Below are 19,172 nucleotides of genomic sequence, written 5' to 3' on the forward strand. Positions count from 1 at the left end.
TCTTGGAGGACAGGGATGGCGTAGCTGTGACCAACCCTTTCATACAAGTGATTGATTGGAGGAAGGAATATGTGAACGGTGTAAGCCCTCTATTCTTGAGAACTCTCTGCTTCACATTGAAAGCATTGTTACATTGACGACATATCTGCAGTGAAAACATTTTGCGTGTAGTTAACGAACAGACCACTATTAGGCATGCTTACCTCGGTTGGCTTTATAACTTTGTGCACAGTACAAGAACTTGACGTGTCGAATCACCTATCACCTTCCCGAGGATCATCCATTTCTACAGCTGGCCATTGACTGTTGTACATACTAACTCATCTTTCCACGGTTCAGGCGCAGCAGCCCTCGCGGATCTCATGTCTCATGTACCCTCCCTGGAGTCACAAATCATGGTTTTAAAGATCTTCCTTACCGAATCATGTCATTCTAATCTCGAGATGGGTCATCTCCTCAGGGACGAGCTTGTGCTCAAAGACGCTTGTTGATATCCCCTGGTCGGACTGGGGACCCAGCATGCGTGCTACTTTCCGCATAACCCAACCTATCGAAGCAGTGTGTTCAGTAGTAAAATGGCCCATGCCTTCCCTCAAGGCCATACCCCTGAACTTGGACGAAGACTGGGAACACTCTGCCGAGGGTTCCTTCTATGTCTACATCTAGAACTTCAACAAACAAGTCGTTGCTCGTTCGGAAGGCAAGCATGATCCCAACTCGCCAGACCAAGTTCTTATCCGCGAGCCTAGTCTGCTAGTTCAGCAGAGGTCACCTCGAATCATCCTTACATCACTGCCGTTACCGCACGCCTTGTTCGATGGATAGCTTCCACAGTTTATTCTTGGAGGAAGATTGAATTGCTTTAACCATGGTTAGGTGCTCTTAGTTGTAAATATAGAATAGTCTAACGTGGCCAGACTGTAGTTGTGATTTGACAAGAACGTTGATATCAATGTCGTTTCTCCTAAGATAAAGATGGATGTTGGGTCGGATCTCACAAACTAGAATAAATTGAAGTGGCCCAGGATAAATACCAAGTCGCATGATCACGATCAGCTGTCGGACAGCCTCACTAGATAGTGATCTTCCGTGTATCGCTACGGCCATCACCTACACATTGACAGCTCCATTATCTTCATGCTTCTTATCTCGTACGCGCCCTGCCCCTTTCTCAAATCTTTCAGGTTCATTATGCGCATTCGCCAATTCCATAACGTTGAATTTCTGATATCGGTAATAATCTTCAACAATACTCACGCCAACGGTGCTCTGCATAATCTTGAGATCAAAAACGGATCTGAACCGGAACACAGCACGGACCTTGAAGACTTCCACTAGAACGAACACATCAGGGTCGTCGAGGTCGACAGTATAATTAGACGGCATGCATTTAGCCACTTCTTGGATGATCTCCATTCGTGTCAGCGTATTGTGGTTGCGCGTGCGCAACTCGATCTTGTACTAAAACTCGTATTCAATAAATTGCGAGCGTCGACTTGTCTGTATACGTACCTTGCGAGCCCTCGGGGACCCCTCACTACTCTGATTCTCCAGGGCGCAGTACGCAGCAACGGTTCGATGACATAAGGAGTGGAGCTCTGGAAGGTTCGCAACGCACGAGCCGGAGACTGGTGTCAACCGATGCGTGTATCTGTCATGCCGAGTGAGTACGAATCGAAGAACGAGTACGACGTGTAGATTTCACTTTGTTCTCGTGACGCCCGTTTTTTGAACGTTTTCTACGTGTTTCATCACCAATTTTACTGGGTCCACAGGGGGTTTACATGACATGAAGATGACTGAGTCAGAACAGTCAGGATAAGTTTAGACTGATAGAAAGCGTGTGTTCGTACCACAATTGGTGTTTGTCATGCAGTTGGCTGGATCAGCCTGAGCTCGAGAAATAACTCGGAACAGCCAAAGTTTCACCCACCGAACCGCTTCTCCACTTTTGGCCGCTTCAACGCAGCGACCTCTTTCGCAATCTGCGTTTCTAGATCATCTTCATTCTCATCTGAGCCGTTATCCCGATCATTAGCAGAGGACTGCCCTTCAACGGGCCACATGTCAGCAGCTAGCTACCAACGAGCACCATAAGCTGCGTGCAAGATCTCGGCGTCGACAGAGGAGAGACTTCACCGATTCAAGCAGATCGTAGAGCTCGCCGACGGTTCCTTGTTCTTTTCCCTTTACGCAGGTTGCCCAGATTCCTGGTCCCTCGATCGTTCGTTTTACCCAGGTGGGCGATACGCCGTCCTGTCAAACGTCTATCGGTATCATGATGGAGATCCGGAGGGTTTTGTTGATTGTATTAGTACTCACTGATCGATACTTGCGTTTACGACCATTAGAAGGGCCGCTTTGTGCTTCTGTCATTCCTTTAGATGGAAATTCAGAAGTCGTTCGAGGTGCTGAGGATTGGAACTTCGTTTCTGACGGGCCTGGTGCAGTCAGAGTCGATACTTGGAAGTTCACGTTCAGTTACCGCGCGCGCCTAATCAAGACAAACAAAGTTGCCCCGCTTCCGCAAGGTCGTGCAGACGCTCGCAGACAGCGAATTACAGGTCATATATTATACATAATGAAGCGAGTCTGATATAATAAGCGTCCAGCTCCGGACCCAAGTTGCAAGACAACAAACTTTGACCCATAAATAATATGAGGCGTCCAATGACATTTATTTTAAGTTACGATTCCTCCTCGTCCTCGTCCTCCTCACCATCTTTTGCTTCGCCACCAGTCCACTTCCGTTCCCATAGTGGGGGTGGAGAGTCAGGGTGACGCCGTAATAATGGATGATCAACGGGGAGGGCACTTCTCGCCACCATCAGACGCTGCTTGAAGACTTCATGCTGTGACAATAGCTCTGTAACGTAATCGATAGCTGTAGCACAAGATTAAAATAAGTACGAATCAAAAGGAGAGATGCGGTTTGAGTACTAACTCTTTGAGAGCACGACATGTTCGCTTTTTGGACCGGCCCTCCCGTCGGCCTTCTCGCCGTCGTCATTTGCTGACTTTGCTTTACACCGTCGTCTGCCAGCTTTCTTCCCGTTTGCGGCTTCTTCTTCTTCCATTGCCTCAGCCAACATGGCTTCCCGTAGAGAGGGAACGATGTCGCATAAAGCCTCGTAACCCCTTCTTATATTAGCTCTTCGCTTCTGCTCCGATTGTATATGATTTGCTTTTTTCTGTGAGGGTGATAGAAGCGTTGACGCTCTACCGGCGTCACTCGCAAATTGTTGCGATGTAATTGATGACTGTCGCCGCCGTTTATTGGAAACATCATGATCCAGCGGTGGAGATCGTTTATTTGACGAGACCGATGTAGGAGTGGTATGGTGCGTGGAGAAGGATGAAGCTGAGGAAGACGGATCAACGGGAGACTGACTCGATGATGAGGATGATGCATTATCGAAAGTGAACGTTCTTGCTCTAGTTCTGGTGGAGACGGATGACGGATCCGCGGGTCGTTGGAGAGGGGGTATGTGTACACGATTGCGGGAGGGCAGCAGCTGGGAATGGCCTGTGGTGTGGTCATTACCCTCTACACGTCGTTCTCGACGGGTAGAGTAGAGAAATGACAAGGAATTTGGCTGTGACTGGGAATGACGGTGAACCGGTTGTTCCGACGGAGACTCACGAGATGAAGGAATGCGAGTGAGTGGATACCGCCATTTATCCGTATCCAGCGACATGAGGTCTTTGGTTGCTTGAGCCAACGCCTCTCTGCCGTGTGCTGGAGGCATATGCTCATGCGAGACTTCTAGCTCCACGTTCCATGCTGCTGAAAAGTCGGTAGTGTCAAGGGACGAAAGGAATTTCTGAAAGGCATGAGCCTCAGTAGGAGTTAAAAGCGACATGAGAGTCGTTGAACGAGAGCGAGTACTTTAATGAGGAGTACTTTTGTACTCTGGTAGGTTTAGTGACTCGCACAGGATGATGAGAGTTGAATTTAAAACCATCGCAAGGCTGAATTTGCTGTTACGGCCAGTTCGGGATTCATGCGACAGGTGGCTGTGCTTCCCCATGGGATCTTGCCTTTCTTGGTTCCGCGAAAAAAACCTATGTATACTACCGGTAAGTGGATCCCTGACGCCCTTTTATGAATCACGCGCACAGCCTGTATCAATATGAAGATGCATGTATTAGCTAGATGCAGTACTAGCTCAAAGTTTCTTCTAATCCAACCTTGTTATATATATCGGAACAGTTTCGGTGACGATCGGAAGACGACTCTCAACGTTGCAACGGCAATGGACGAAGAAACGATGCGTAAAAACTACGATCTAGGATTAATCTGAGACAAAGGTACGAGGAAGGGGGGGTTGCATGCAGGGGTGCATATACTCGTATTCATGTCACTACCTCATTGGCGCTTAAATCTGCCGTTACTAGCTGTCATGAAATGAAACATGTTGGCCGAAACAAGTCCCGTTCGTCGCATAAACATCTACAACTTTTATCCAGGGAAGGCATAGTACTTGCTGAAAGGCCCACCTGCTGCTAGGCTACATCAGCAGGATATTCCGTTACCAGCCACTCTTAGCTTGAACTTTCGTATCCGATACGGCACAGATTCCGTTTTCATCGCGGGAGGAGGACCTGCACGTTCCGTTTTCCTGTCATCGATAATGATCGACTGCGTGTTTGATACTTACCAACTTATCCACGGAGGTTCTGACGACCCGGCTATGCACCCGGCTTTGGCGCAAGCGGTGCATGGCGATGATTAATCATTACTCATATTACCCGAGATGCTTAGAGCTCATCGCCGGAAACAACGAGCTCGAGTCTCGGCTCGACAACCGGTATTGTTCCAGGAAGTAGCTTCAACTCGGTTATTATCATTTCGGATCTCGTTCTGCCTCGGGGACTTGGTAATACGGATATGGAATGATTCATCATGATGATGTAGATGATTAGTGATTAGATAACCTTGGCATGGCTTATATTAGGCTATTCCGAGTCGGCTTCGGCTTCGGCCTCGGGAGGTTCGGGCTACTGTCCACTCGATATTATCACAAGTTCTAGCCAAACTGGCTGTGCCACGGCGCTCTCTCTTCATTCATCATGTTCTGCATAACGGAGTCCAGGTCTACGCCGGAGCGCTCGCTGTCAAGACTAACTGGTACATGATCACGTTCTCTGTCTCAAACCATCGAACCAACACAATAATCCCAAACTTTGTTCAAACCCGGACCGTATAGACATCACAAGAAATCATTGTTCCAAAGTACCAGGGTTTGGTCCACGACGCAATTATCGGCCCCAGCACCCCGGGATGGTATCTATATAAGGGCTTTGTGCGTCTGTTTTGACTCTTGAGTCTGATTGGCCAACCCATGACCATGCGAATCAGATAACGATAATCCTTCAAGTCGAGCTTGATTTCCAAGAAGTCGTCACCAATGAGCGGGGAAGCAGAGCTTAGAGTGACTTTCTTCCCTCCACTCTATCTTCAGAGAAGAATATGGGTGCTAGACGTCCTTCGCCGCGAGCAGGTCACCGAGGTCAGTCTCGAATCAGTCTCGAATCATCGAACGATCAGTCTCATTTCCTGCATAGATCATAGACATCGGATGCGGGGAGGGTCAGCTTCTTGCAGTTCTCTGCCAACCTGCACTTTGTCTTCCCCTCCTGACCCTGGCGTATTGACATCTCCTAGCGATGCGAGTACAACCACAACCCAAGCGGATGATCTCGATCTCCACCCGAGGCGCGTCACCGGCCTCGATATCTCATCTCACGCACTTGCATCCGCGATCGAAGATACCTCCCCCGCTGCCGCAAACGCATCATACACACGATGGGAACCACTCGAAGTCAACATCTGGCATGGCGGACTCGAGATCTTCAACCCAGTCTTTGTCAATGCAGAATGCATCGTTGCAACAGAGGTGTATGTCTATTCCGTGCTATAATCGGTTTGTTTCTAATACTTTTCGTCTCAAGCGTCGAACACCTTCCAGAAGAAATTCTCGCCGATTTCACGCCCATGATCTTGGGTGTGTATCACCCTCGCTTGCTTCTCGTGACAACCCCATCGTACGGGTTCAACGCGCGTTTCAGCCCTCCTGGCTTGACGAATACCGCCACTGGCTTCCCCGATCCTACGAAACGCACAGATAGGGTGTTCAGGCACCACGATCACAAATTCGAATGGACAGTCGAGGAGTTCCAGGTGTGGTGCAGTGGCATTGCGCAGGAATGGGGATACGATGTGGATACGACGACTATTGGTCGTGCACAGGAGAAAGATAAGTGGGGCCGGGATGAACAGCTAGGAGGTGCGAGCCAGGTGGCTGTCTTCAAGCGCCTCGAAGGTGAGACTTGGGCTGCGACACGTGAGGAGAAGAGCACCCAGATGAAAGAAAAGTCAAAAAGCCAAAAGGACCATCGTCTACTGGAAACACACCACTACGACGCGCATGTCCGTGCGGGAAAACGAGGGTCGGCCGAGGAGATTGCAAAGGCTGTACTGGACAAGTTTGAAGAATGGGAAGAAGCTGAGCTGCGATTGGAAGAAATCTGGTTTGTAGAGGAGATCGGGGCGATGTGTGGTGGGTGGTTCGAAGTTCTGATCGAGGCTATCGAGGGAAGTGCGAAGTTTAATCTTCAAAGAAGCAAGGACCAGAGAAGGGGTGATTGGCGGGTGCTGCTAGATGGAGGCAGACCTGGGAAGAAGAAGAGGACATCAGAGTGGGCTCTAGAAGAACCGACGGATGATTTATTTGACGAAGTCGTGCAGGAAGGATATCGTTCTGATGACGACCCGGGGTTCGACTGGGGAAGTGGTCTGTACTCTTCAGACTCTGGCGTTGATCTTTTGTGGGACATTAGCAAAGAAGGTAATGCATGGGCGAGGCAGTCTGCTTGGACGTGCGAGTCTTCGGAAGAGGACGTAGTTGACTGGAGCAGGTGGAGCACCTTATCTGCAGCTTGGGACCTTGACAGACCAGAATGAGTCCCGAATACAAGACTTAGTATAATTCATTGCTAATAGACATAGATTGATTTGACTATAGATTGTGGGGCTAAGCTCTGAAATAGAACGAGTGACCATTCATATATTCATACAAGGGTCATGATGGTGCCTGCCCCGGAAAGGTCCTGCCAAGGTACGCCCGCCGCGGGCCGATCAGCTCAACAGCCGAGCAGAGGTCAAAAGGACGGTGACACGCTGCTCAGCGTTGATGACAGCAGCGGTTGAGATCTATAGCATCCCGATTGTGATGAGTTTACTAGAATAGATAACCTTAAGCTTGAGATAAACCATCAATGTTTGGCCTCCTCGCTGCAATCTTGATGATAGGCGGCAATTTTAGAATGATGTGTTTGACAGGTGACCGAGAGAGGCCCAGCGAGTGCCTGCTCCAGCGGTCCCGGTCAGAACTGCTGCGCGAATGGACTGCCATTAATTGAGGAGGCAAATCAAGTGCATGAGTGGGGAGCTCGGATGTCTTGCATGTTGAAGGGTTGATGCCATCCAAGAAACTTGAGCAGCCGTCATCACCAGCTATATCGAGTGGTTGTCAAAAACAACGATACATTCACGAATACTAACAAATGATTAATGAGCCGTGATGCAGGGCCCAGGGGACGCAAATTGCAATATATGCACATCTTTGCTGGTGTCCCAATGGTGTCCTGTTGCATAGCTAAAAAGACGACGTCGGTCATCGACAATCGAGAAGGAACGACTTGTCTATATGGTGACCTTATGGTCCGGCTAAGGGGAGACCTAGAGGCGTTTGATCGTGAGAGGGAACCCGGAATGTGTTTTCGAATCGGGACAGGTCGGAACGAGGTTCATTGTTTGACGACCTGCCCTGAAGGACGCAAAAAAAATGTAATAGCCGGATGACGATAGGGCCATGTCATAATGTCCCAAAAGTGCGGGAGTGCTGGTACATGGCTGGTCCCTGGAGCTTCCGGGGGCCTACGCCCAAAAGACCGTAGAATATCGAAAATTTATATATTCCTATCCGAGTGCACCGGAAGACACCTAGTGTGTTGTTTTATGAGAGATCTCTGCGTTCGAGAGTAAGATCATCATGAGGCTCCTAGTTCCTCGAAGCAATTACAGCAGACTGCCCAGCTGCATGGTGTTTTAGCGAGCGCTCTTGTCCAGTCTTTGTTGTACCTTGCAAACGAACCTCAAAATTCACGATTAAAACACGCTACTAAATCTCATACTCCTGGTTTTAGCTAGCTAAATGCAGCGGCTGCGAAGGAAACGTGTACACATGATACGAACGTATATGGAACCGTTCCGTCATTTGCCGTCCATTATCCTGGATCATTTGCAAAGGGAAAAAAATTATTTGCCGTGACACCTCGAGGCAATGAATCAGTCAGGTAGTAGCCAGAATCTAATCACCCATTATTAACATGAGGCTTTCAGTTCAACGACTCCCACCACGCCGCAGGCCCGCAGCCAAGCTGTATCGATAGCCATAGAAGAGGTTCATGACTGACGAAAGATGGCCGCCCATAGAACACGACCAACTACAAGGGCGTCGCGCTCGAGAATTTTGATCTCCACCTTGTACGGCCATTTCATGATGAACCATCAATTAATAAAAAAATTGATGGTCATATTGGTGGACCGAAATGGCAATGAAATGACCGACATGAACGCACCCTGGGCCACACGGCCACACATCCGCACTACCGACGTGCCATGAGCATCGTAAGTACGAGGACGTGATGGCTGCCAACGACTTGTCCGCGGAACTCATGGCAAGAGGCGCGCTGCGCGCTTTATGATTGTGACGGAAGCATTGCCCCATTTGCAAGATAGCTGTGACAGTTTGCGTGAGTGTTTGTGGAGACTGATAAAGCAGGGTCTACATTAACGTGAATATAAATCCATATTTGCGTAGCCAGCTGCCACGCGACGATAATATAGTGGCAAAGGGTGGACAACATATGACACAGTGGCGGGTGCGATCGATGACCCCTTTGTGGCAGCTCATAAGCAGATGGACCTTACTAAAAACATCATCTTCCGCGATCCCTGAGCAGTGCGATTGACGCAGGTTTGGTCAGGTTTCAACTTAGCAACCCTGAAATAGAACATGGTCATGACCTTGCTCCTCTCTGCAAAGACGGATCCTGTCGCATCCCTGTTTGAAAAAGAAGACTCGTATTAACATTAGAACTCTTTAGAGGTACCACTCACGGCAGTGGTCAACAATGTGATCCCTCCGATCATCTCGACAAACCCATCCAGGAAATATGTGAATGGACATAGAGCTGACAAGAGCGATTCGAGCCAACATGATGCCCTGTGCACCTGAGGCTATATTGCCATATGGCTTGTGCACTGTTTGATGTGAACCATGTGTCCCGGGCTCGGCATTGAATATTGAGGAAGGTCTTCTCATCCTGCACAATGTGCCTTGAGAGTCCCACCGCGAAGTACAACATATGAAGATACGAAGCCATCGGCACAGCCAAGAGAAGAGAAAGCATGGTATCCAAGACACCCTAAGACACCTGCCAGTGGAAGCATGTAAGTGGAAATTTAATTATACGGAGATCCGTCCCGCATCATAACAAAAAGGCAACGCACCGCCCGAGTAATATTTTGCTCGCACCGAAGACGAAACGCACATACGCAATTGAACGCCGATATTTGATGAAAGCTAAACCATGTAACTACATCTATAGCGTGGATAAAATACTAGGCGAAAGTCCGCGAACATGAAGTCTACCACGACGAATGATGCGCATGCCGAGGATGACGTTGCCAACGAGGCTGGATAAGGGGTACATGTGATAGCAAGATATGCACGTAGAATGACGAAGTGAAGCGGAGTGCGTGTGATGCGAAAAGTGTGAAAACAAGAGCACTGTTGGGATAGTGGTATCTTTAAAGTGGATGAGTAACGTATAGATGACGGCGACGTTCTAAGCATGGTAATTTGCAACCATTAGCGGTCTGTACGACGGCTAGATCCGTTGCTGTGGTTGAACTTGATGAACCGCATTGGCGGTAGTTACCTGTTGAAAGTGACGTTGGTTTGCACAGGACAACTTCGACTACCGTCGTGGCGCCAACGTAGAAAGCATAAGTCCTTGCGCAAGTTCGGTCTTCCATGCGACCCGTTTCAACGCCTCGGCATAATCAACCCACTCTCTTTTCCGCTCCCGACTTTCTAACCAATCCTTGTCGAGAGTCGTAACTTCAAGTTCGTAGAAGTGATACGTTGTTGAGGGTGAGTTGATGGTTGTCACAAATCGAGTTATGTTGCCTCGAACGCCCGCTGAATTTTTGAAGCGGTAAAAATTTCGGAAAAAAATAGCATGGGATGATCATCAGGAGATGAACAGACGGAAGAGGGACAAAGGTTGAGACCTTCTTCTAAGGCTTCCCGCGAGGCTGCCCTCTCTAAAGTGACATCCGACGACTCCCAACCTCCTTTTGGCACTAGCGGGGTAGAAACATAGCGTGTGAGCAGAACATTCTGACCGATAAGAAGAAGAGGGCGTAATGCTAAAGACGCGTCAATGCGTCACGAGACACGTTACCCACGTAGAGCACGAAATAAAAACCTATGAAAATGATATGACTTACAAACCCATAAATCTTGTCGTTTGCGACTGGTTATAACGAGGACCTTTCCGGAAGTACTGGCCAGTGGAATGGCACAGCACACAACACGAGGGACTTCACGGCCTTTGGTGCCCATGATGCAGGTGGAGAAGAGAGGAGAGGAGAGGAGAGGAGAGTAGAAATAACTTTGTCGGTCTGCTTTAAAGCACCGGGTGATGATATCTAAAAGTTTGGCTTGTTTGGCTCCACGGGCGAACAGCTTTCAACAGAAAATCACGTTGCGGAGCAAAGAGGTGTGTGAATGTTGACTGTCAATGCAGTTCCAGTCCACGTCCACGTATAAACGTGAAGGTTCTGGCCGGAATAACGTTCCGACGCGATGTCACGAGACGGTCAACTATGGGAGTTATTATCAATGGCGAGCGTCAAGAATTAGCACGCACAACTGTACCTGGATTGTGCTAGGAGGTCCTAAAACCTTACTAAGAGCTCGTGAAAAGCAGACGCAAGTTTAAACGGGCGAGACGGTTGTCGAAAAATCTAAGGATGAGAGGTGGTCTAGTAGTACTGATTAAAGAAAAGAAAAAAAGGAGACTGAGTTCGAGTTTTTGAGTGGAATTGGTCGAGACTGAATGAAATTACGAAGCTCGACTTTCCAAAAATGTACCAAAGAGGAAGTACCACCAATTCACGCACGTTCGCCGGCATCCACACGGCATGCTGCGCTATTGCCGTAGCTTACACCCCTGGATCCCCCTTACTTGTCGTTTCCACACCGTTCAGGCAAATGATCTCAAAATGAACCTTCCAAGATTCTTGTTGACTCCGCCATCGCGTATCAGAAGAATGGTATATATAAACGGTTCACGGCATAACTGTCTACACTGTAGTAGCATCTCCACTTGATCGTCACAACTTGGAACATCCGTGCGCGGTACCTTCGTGACAGTTAATATTTACGTGCGGATGAGTTCTGTGGCCGGGAATCAGCCTCCGAATCTCCATCTGCGATGGCACTAACGTACGAGTGAGAAGTAAAGCTTTGAGGGGTGATAAACGTGCGAGCACATTCATTCGTTCCATCTAAGAATCAAGTCATTCAAAGTCACACACCATCCCATCAGCGGACTTACGCTACGAAGAACATGCAAAGCACTCCAAAGGCCATCGCACCGAACTGCCGCATAGTCAGAAGCCATCCAAAAATTCGGTAAAAGGACCACACCTCCCGTAGGGCTTGTGCACCGCTTTTGCTCTCTGCTAACAGACTAACAATGGTACGATAAATTTCAGGCAGTACCATCATAATATGTCACTCACGTAGGCAAGACCGCAACGGCACCAATATACATAAATCCACCGGCCACAAAGGGGATTACCTGTGCCACCAACCATCCCGTGAACAAAGAAACTGATTAGAGATTGATTGCAATCACCAGATCCGCTGGTTGAACAGTGGTACCCAAGATCCCGGAAGCATCTTGCCGCACCCCTGCGGCCAGGTCCAATGACTCTGTCATTGTGCCGGACGCCGATAAATTATGGATGGCAATTCCCATGAATGTGCTTGATTCGCTTGGTCAGCGATCGACGATGAAACTATGAATCTAACAATAATACGAACCCAACCTATTATGAAGCATCAGAATGGCACCTGACTTCGATTTGAGGGGGAAAACTGGTGGGTACTCACAAATGCACCGATGGCAGTCAAAAACTGCGATTGCATGGCTTGCCTTTTGGTAAATCCACTACGCACCAAAATAGAATAGTCCGCAATTTCATGAGGAATTTCATGGGCGAAGCATGCAAGCGTAGTAGTCGCTCCAATGAGGGGCGAAGAATAGAACGATGCAGCCATGCTGGTGCCAGCAGGTGAGCCACTATCAAATCATAACGTGCGCGTGCACATTCCGCCACTCACGCTAATCCATCTGTGCTAGATGAAAACGATGCATCAGAAAAAGGCACACAAGAATCAAGAAGGAATTCACATGTTGTGGACAAAATCACCAAATAGGTTGAGATAGGCTGAGAGCTTCGAAGGTGCCGTTGCAGCATGGGCTTGTTCAACGGGTTCTTGACGATCTACTTCATTTTGTTTCCCCGATCCTCGTGACCGAAGACCATCAGGTGACAAGGAGGTTGATGCTCCAGATGCTTGCGCAGAATCTGCAGATACGGCAGCATCTGTAGAATGAGTGTGAGAATGGCCATGCGAATGGCTGTGTCCATCCTCGCCCCCAAGCACTCTTAATGATTTCTCCATGACGAAAAAGGTAGCAAATCCAACAAAAATACCCAGCCTTGTGTTTATAATGAGCGTATGCAGGTACGTTTCGCATACAAACGTACCCAATAAGGATATTTCTCTTCTCTTCGACCATTACGAAGTGAGCACCCGGATCTTGATGTTCTCCCATGAACGCATGGGGGATGAGGTGGAGAAAAACGTCAGAAAGAAGGCCTCCAGTCTGTGGAGCTGGTGAGTAAGCCTGGCCCTTTCACCCAGGGCATCTAGCCAATAAAGAATACTAACAGCAAAGGCAGTCATCGTATTGAGTGTGTCTGGATGGATCTCCGCGGGAATAAATGCAAGAATAAAATTCGGCACCCTAAAACGTTGTTTGAAGGTCGCGGGTTTGGAACCGGGACGCATGAAGGAACGAATAGACACACGCACGAGCTGATGTAAAATGTCCCAAGCACTGGTAAAACAAAAGTTGCATCAAGGGAAGACTCCACTATACTGAGAACCCCTTGCCTGAATTCCAGCCTGGGCCAAATGGAAACAACCACGCAAATACTTGTCTCATTATTGGAGATTCCTCATCCTCCACAGCAATTTTGAGAGCACTGAGCTTCTCAATGGAAGTACATTCATGTATTTCTGATTCCTGGGCGGTTGTTACACCACAAGACACGTTTGTTCGCGTAGGGAAGTTACACACAAGATGCTCACCCGAACAACTAGGGAATCCCGTGCACTCTCTAGAGCGACAACACTGCATACCAAAAGAGCGAGCACCAACGCGCGAGACGCAAAACGAGTGGCCATGGTTATAAGAGACGATGTAACAATATGATTGTTGATTGAGTGACAACTGGCCTTCAGGGCCCATCGGATAAATCCGAAGACCGATGCGACGTGTTCTTCTCAGCGTCAACCACGACAGTTCAAGGCAGATCCTCTCATGTACCCTAACACCCAAGAGCAGGGTGCTCTACAGGCTGCTGAAAACCTCATGAATGAAATAATGGCTCGTTATGACCCATCCCACGACGCTTTTCATGGTCAGTGATTACACGCGATATTTGCATGTAACCCGTGTTCAACGATCCAGATCATGCATCATCATACCGTATATAAAAAGTACAGCGTGTGCGCAAAACGGCCCTTTCAATAGCCCGCGCTCTTTCCGCCCAGAAACCTGATTTACTGGTCGTGGAATTAGCAGCTCTACTTCACGACGTTCTGGACAAGAAATATGTGTCGGAAACCGACGCAGCGGACCCATATGAATATTTTCTTCCTTTCTTCCAGTCGTTGTCTTTGGAGCACGGACTAGACCTGATTAGCGATGGCCGGGCGCGTGAGATCGTAAAGGTCGTAGAAAACGTCTCTTGGACGACTGAGAAGAAACTAAGGTCGACAGGAAAAATCGAGGAGTGGCATCGCACGTGTATTGAACTTCATTGCGTACAAGACGCAGACCGACTTGATGCAATAGGAGCGTTTGGTAAGTTAGCAGAACAGTGATCCAAACGTGTCATTCTCAAGTCTGCGTCAGGAATCATGCGGTGTGCTGCATACAGCGCTGCCGTAAATCGGTATGTATCTTAAAGCCGCGGGTAACAGACGTTGATGAGAATGATTCATCCAGCCCACTGCATGCACCTCCAGGTCGTCTTGACACTGCCGTACAGCACTTCTACGACAAGCTCCTACACATCCAGGAAAGGCTAAAGACAGAGCCAGGGAAACAGATGGGCGCAAAGCGACACCAATTTGTAAGTGATATGAACGCATGGCACGTTTTGAATCTCACATTCATTGATTGCGAAGATGATCGATTTCCTGAATTCCGTGGAAAATGAATACAATGCAGAAGCACTCGAAGTCATCTGCACCGCGTAACGAAAACACGTTGCATTCTTGGCGTTTTGAAGAACACTGCCCCAGACACGGGAATCCTTGATGAAAAGTAGATAGTTGTTCCATACCTGTAGTTACCGTCCCTATTTGAGACACATAGATGGTTTGGTTGGAAATCAATCCGTCATGGCCAAGTGGTTACCACAATATTTGTTTATCCTGTTAATAAATCACATCATTACTAGTCTGTCTATTCATAGCGGTATGTCACTACACTGCCGAACAGACCTCTTAAAAATGATCAATATGATACCGATAATTACCAGGCCTCTTTCGTGGTAAGGGTCACAGCGAGTGAGCAATCTGTTAAAGATGACTCAGTCACTAATACTTGATATCCTCTACCGTATCAGTAGTGTTCGAGGGATCGGGGGATGCAACGGCTTTGACAGAGGGAAGAGCCGTTGCTTTCCAGCCGCCTCTGAATGTAGCGATCCCATTGATGAGGCTGAAAATGGTGACCCAGATCTGCAAAACATGTCAGAAACACAAAGTACACACTTGAAATTAACGTACGTCATTTGCGAAGATACCACTCTCCAGAGACCTGACAAACAATCAGCATGCATGTAATACATACAACAAGAACGAACCAATGAAGGGCCAAGGGTAAATTGGCAGCGTTGGCCACCAATTCATTCCCAAGAGAGTCCCATCGCTTTCGGAGGTCCTCTTTATCCTCAACAGATAACCCTTTCCCTTTTCTTAAATTCCTCTGCCTCGTCAACAGAAGTTTTCTGTCCTCTCTTAGGTGGGCGAATTGAAGCACGACGTAGAGTAGCCAGAATCGGGAAGACCAGAGGATTAACTTGTTCCCATTCAATGAAATGCGTTTTGAGCTGCGACCAAGTATAGCGGAAAGCGCGGGAATAGAGGTAGGAATCAGATTATGGGCTCGCAGGTAATAAAGATGTTCAAGGGGGTAATACCCAAGCATGGACCATCCCTGAAGCCGCTCGATAGTGTGCAACGTACGAGTTGGCGGGGGGTTGCGCTCCATGGAAATCATCCACTGAAAGATTGGTAGAAGACCTGAAATCGCGTTAAGACACCACATTAAGCAGAAGGTATTTATGATACTCACCCCAAAATCTACCCAGCATTCTAGCATCGCTAATAATACTGGTGAAACTTGCCAGAGAAGGGGCAGCGTTGCTCGTCGCATCTTTCCTGATACCGGCACGGTGCTGAAGCCGTGCGCGCCAGTGCAGGAATGGCACTATCAGTTTAAGTGTATATTGTATGAGCTGTTGAATACGTCGTCAGTCGATATTTTGTTCGTATCACGGTTAAGTATGTACCGTAAAGAACTTGCTAGAACACGCGATGAGAAGGAAGAAGTGGCTATTAGACGGCTGAACTCAAAGAAGTGTTAAAACCTACTCGCTACCGCTCCAGGTGCTGAGGTACCGCACGAGATGATTTAATGTCTCAGACGATGGAACATTTGAGAAAAAACCGAGTGTAGTATCGTTAAGTCTAGCAAGGGTATGCAGTTTTGAAGCTCGCGACATCCTGTCTGATCGACTGGTCGGTGGGATCGTCTATCTCATATGATAGACTTCAGCTGAGTCTCGGCAGTCCGTACACCTGCACGTGAGCATGACCCCGTGGCAAAAGATTATATAATCTGTTTTCGTCTATAAAATTGTTCTCTTCGCTTGGTTGATTCGTATGAACAATTTTTGAGGACTCAAAAGTTCGGGCCTGATATCAGCTCTTCCGCCTTCTCGTCCGCGTTCCCGTCCTCTAGACGAATGAACAGCACTCGCTGTGCTTGGTCTTCCTTTGTTGTAACTGTGGCCTTGTTCGACTGTTGTCATTTTGTCCTGGAGGCATCGCCTCGGCTGAGGCTCATGATTGGCAAAGAACAGCAGGAGAGGTCTGCGGTCGCTCAAGGGGAGACCCACAATCATATATGTGTACTACATGCTGCTCTAGATCTATTACCGAGAATTCAAGTGCTATTCATCCTCAATGCTATGACTGGAGTGATCTCCCATGAATCTCATTTTGATCTCATCGCGAGGTTCAGATGGTGGTGCGCTTGCTATTCCCAGTGAAAACTTACAGAATTGATTATCAGTCGCGATCTCCGTTCAAGTGCACCTGGCAATGTTCCACGGCCTCTTTTCACGACGGTCCGCATACGCTCCGCACGTAGGCATCGGAAGCGTTGCAGTGATATGAGATACCTTGGTTGATACACATCAAGGTGTAAGCCAAAATAGAGCAGAGATAAATGTTCCATCGTTCAACGTTCAGTGATCATGGTTTTGCATGTTTCCTTCGTTTCCTTGCCTCGTCCACAGAACACCAAACTACACATTTCTAAGCAGGTACGGAATCGCCACCCCAAGTTCACCGCTTCCTCACACTCCTCTAATAGTATAACTCTAGAGTCTAGACCGCAGCAGCTTGGCGGATCCATATGGTATTTCCAGATGAAGTTCAAGTTCAAAATGATACCATTCCGATCATGTCTAATATGGGCAGGTGCTAGGCTGTGGTGCCTGAAGCTTTGAAGTTTGGACCAACTCGAGCTTATAATAATTTTTTACAGTCAACTTTAAGGTTTGCAACGGAACGCTGCACTCAAAAGCGACCATCCAAGGGTCAAAACAAGAACAGATCGGTACAGAAACAAGAGTTACCCCGCCGTGGTCAATTGATTAATCATTTATATCTTCATATTGTCCGACGTTGAATTCTTTTATTTATATCATGATCACCTGCAGAGTCCCCTATGTCTCAATATTACTGCAACGACTCCAGCAGCCAACCAGCGGCATTCCCAAAAACTTAATGACTCCGGTCTTCGCACTTTTTATCTCAAGAATTTTTTCAACATTCTGCAAATGTCAACAAAGAGTCATGTGATCTACATGTGTCAGACAAGATGTGATCGACAGGGGGTAACTTCAGCATTAGAGAGGATGAGAGAGGCAAATTTTCCTCCGACTCGATGTCGCCAGGTCCAACTGTTGTTCAGACGCAAGGTGAGAAGCCTGTCAACTTCGATAACTTCGTTGTGGTTGACGCATTCTTGAAGTCGTAAACTATGTCCTGCCCATTGTGGCGTCTTTCGTCACGTCCTTCCGCTTGTACTGTCGCGCACGGCGAGGTCTTCTGTGGATCGATGACGCATGGGCAGCCTGCGCCATGCTATTCAATATTACCCTCATGATTTGCAGTGCTTTGTACCTTAGAGGCTACGGTGCGTCTGCTGCGTGTGATGATGGTACACCATCCTGAAAGACGCACAGTGTTTCACCCTCGATGGGCAAAGGTGGCACTCTACTACACGTGCGTTTTCTGGCGTACCATGCTCGAGAGACACTAACACTGCTTATATCAAGGTTATCACAATGCTTTTATGGAGTTGTTTGGTCAGTGGCTGTGAGCATGTCAAGGTCACAGCTGACATACGTGCATAGGTGTTCCCGGTTATCCATTCTGTTTACAGTCGTGCGTCTGGCATACTGGGGGACACAGAGGAGGATACTCATCTGCGTTGCAATACTCTTTGGCGTTATATGGGGTATACTTTTTGCACAAGTGTGGTGGACCTGCGAATTGAATCCCAGTTGGAAACAACTACCACGTCCGCAGTGCCCCCTCGGCAGAGATGTCGCGATAGCACAGATCGTCAGTACGTTGGCATGATTTAATACAAACTATCGTTTTTCTGACCTGATTTCAGCCGACGTTTTAGGGGACATTGTCCTTATATTGGCACCATTTCTTATCATTTACAGAGCCACATTGACGACGGCGCAAAGAGTCCGGGTGATTTGCCTCTTCTCCACATCAGCAATCACCACAGCTGTCAGTCTCACTCATGCATATTTCGTTTTTACTGTGGGAGAATTAAAGGAGGCAGTGTCTGCCATGTTCGAGGTACAATATCAGCACTCAATGTTCAGGCAGGCTCATTGACACCCGTGTTAGGCATCTATATCTTTAATAGTCGCGAACTTAAGTGTGGTCGTTACATTCTTCTTGCGCATGCTCGCAGATGATGAAACCATCTCGCGACCGATTGACTCGGGGTCTACTACTATAGAATTTGGAATAGTCGTCGAGGATCCCTAATCTCAGCGGAAATTGTAACATGCTTTTAGTCGAAGAGTCTCAAGTCTAGCTCAATCTCCTCGAAGGTATACGATTCACTCGGAAATGCTAACTTGCTCACCCAATTATGCATTAACTGCAGCCAAAGTTAGATTCCGCTAGACTGGCTATCTACGAACATACAAAGTAGCGGGTGATCCAAAACATCTATCGCCTCGTGCGCACCTTCTCGCTGTGTTTGTCTCGACCGCGGCATCACACCATCAGATCATGAAGAAGATATAAGCGTAGATTCTGATGGAAAGTACAAACTCAGTGAGTTGTATCGTGATCCATTTCCGCAGTCGGGTCCATCCCTGCATAGAAAAGAAAGAAAAG

At 47.9% G+C, this 19,172-nt stretch overlaps 8 protein-coding genes across 8 annotated transcripts; 3 read left to right on the top strand and 5 right to left on the bottom strand.

Moving 5' to 3' along the window:
• Window positions 1-988: 988 nt before the first annotated feature.
• On the bottom strand, window positions 989-2,657 carry F5891DRAFT_483222 (uncharacterized protein). The gene is made up of 8 exons (XM_041371998.1): window positions 2,323-2,657; window positions 2,140-2,256; window positions 1,934-2,078; window positions 1,854-1,880; window positions 1,706-1,799; window positions 1,513-1,651; window positions 1,321-1,461; window positions 989-1,269 (listed from the first exon to the last, which is right to left on the bottom strand). The coding sequence occupies exons 1-8, from the start codon at window positions 2,374-2,376 to the stop codon at window positions 1,111-1,113; spliced, it is 876 nt and encodes a 291-aa protein (XP_041223945.1). The 5' UTR covers window positions 2,377-2,657; the 3' UTR covers window positions 989-1,110.
• On the bottom strand, window positions 2,499-4,057 carry F5891DRAFT_1044298 (uncharacterized protein). The gene is made up of 2 exons (XM_041362179.1): window positions 2,945-4,057; window positions 2,499-2,884 (listed from the first exon to the last, which is right to left on the bottom strand). The coding sequence occupies exons 1-2, from the start codon at window positions 3,861-3,863 to the stop codon at window positions 2,688-2,690; spliced, it is 1,116 nt and encodes a 371-aa protein (XP_041223946.1). The 5' UTR covers window positions 3,864-4,057; the 3' UTR covers window positions 2,499-2,687.
• Window positions 4,058-4,994: 937 nt separating this feature from the next.
• F5891DRAFT_1044301 (uncharacterized protein) lies at window positions 4,995-7,050 on the top strand. The gene is made up of 5 exons (XM_041362180.1): window positions 4,995-5,306; window positions 5,363-5,513; window positions 5,569-5,651; window positions 5,678-5,902; window positions 5,956-7,050. The coding sequence occupies exons 2-5, from the start codon at window positions 5,412-5,414 to the stop codon at window positions 6,965-6,967; spliced, it is 1,422 nt and encodes a 473-aa protein (XP_041223947.1). The 5' UTR covers window positions 4,995-5,306; window positions 5,363-5,411; the 3' UTR covers window positions 6,968-7,050.
• Window positions 7,051-9,803: 2,753 nt separating this feature from the next.
• Window positions 9,804-10,884, bottom strand: F5891DRAFT_483268 (NUDIX hydrolase domain-like protein). The gene is made up of 3 exons (XM_041371999.1): window positions 10,586-10,884; window positions 10,367-10,438; window positions 9,804-10,274 (listed from the first exon to the last, which is right to left on the bottom strand). The coding sequence occupies exons 1-3, from the start codon at window positions 10,698-10,700 to the stop codon at window positions 10,051-10,053; spliced, it is 411 nt and encodes a 136-aa protein (XP_041223948.1). The 5' UTR covers window positions 10,701-10,884; the 3' UTR covers window positions 9,804-10,050.
• A 468-nt stretch (window positions 10,885-11,352) lies between these two features.
• On the bottom strand, window positions 11,353-13,685 carry F5891DRAFT_1044318 (ZIP-like iron-zinc transporter). Its single transcript, XM_041362181.1, has 15 exons — window positions 13,527-13,685; window positions 13,329-13,461; window positions 13,248-13,272; window positions 13,104-13,179; window positions 12,920-13,038; window positions 12,559-12,870; window positions 12,489-12,503; window positions 12,256-12,426; window positions 12,216-12,217; window positions 12,001-12,131; window positions 11,885-11,943; window positions 11,790-11,832; window positions 11,698-11,741; window positions 11,590-11,647; window positions 11,353-11,537 (listed from the first exon to the last, which is right to left on the bottom strand). Exons 1-14 carry the CDS (start codon window positions 13,620-13,622, stop codon window positions 11,635-11,637), a joined length of 1,239 nt encoding a protein of 412 aa, XP_041223949.1. The 5' UTR covers window positions 13,623-13,685; the 3' UTR covers window positions 11,353-11,537; window positions 11,590-11,634.
• A 27-nt stretch (window positions 13,686-13,712) lies between these two features.
• Window positions 13,713-14,918, top strand: F5891DRAFT_1148447 (uncharacterized protein). The gene is made up of 5 exons (XM_041365071.1): window positions 13,713-13,858; window positions 13,939-14,304; window positions 14,356-14,395; window positions 14,449-14,575; window positions 14,631-14,918. The coding sequence occupies exons 1-5, from the start codon at window positions 13,759-13,761 to the stop codon at window positions 14,700-14,702; spliced, it is 705 nt and encodes a 234-aa protein (XP_041223950.1). The 5' UTR covers window positions 13,713-13,758; the 3' UTR covers window positions 14,703-14,918.
• Window positions 14,919-15,044: 126 nt separating this feature from the next.
• On the bottom strand, window positions 15,045-16,234 carry F5891DRAFT_982008 (uncharacterized protein; the record flags this gene model as incomplete). Its single annotated transcript, XM_041377179.1, has 6 exons — window positions 15,045-15,188; window positions 15,237-15,267; window positions 15,314-15,752; window positions 15,805-15,967; window positions 16,022-16,034; window positions 16,104-16,234. 6 exons carry the CDS (start codon window positions 16,232-16,234, stop codon window positions 15,045-15,047), a joined length of 921 nt encoding a protein of 306 aa, XP_041223951.1.
• A 1,206-nt stretch (window positions 16,235-17,440) lies between these two features.
• On the top strand, window positions 17,441-18,829 carry F5891DRAFT_1044339 (uncharacterized protein). The gene is made up of 7 exons (XM_041362182.1): window positions 17,441-17,719; window positions 17,773-17,937; window positions 17,987-18,026; window positions 18,080-18,109; window positions 18,158-18,372; window positions 18,424-18,620; window positions 18,672-18,829. Exons 1-7 carry the CDS (start codon window positions 17,686-17,688, stop codon window positions 18,813-18,815), a joined length of 825 nt encoding a protein of 274 aa, XP_041223952.1. The 5' UTR covers window positions 17,441-17,685; the 3' UTR covers window positions 18,816-18,829.
• Window positions 18,830-19,172: the final 343 nt, after the last annotated feature.

This window comes from Suillus fuscotomentosus (assembly GCF_016647785.1).
Source record: "Suillus fuscotomentosus strain FC203 chromosome Unknown F5891scaffold_40, whole genome shotgun sequence".
NCBI lineage: Eukaryota > Fungi > Basidiomycota > Agaricomycetes > Boletales > Suillaceae > Suillus > Suillus fuscotomentosus.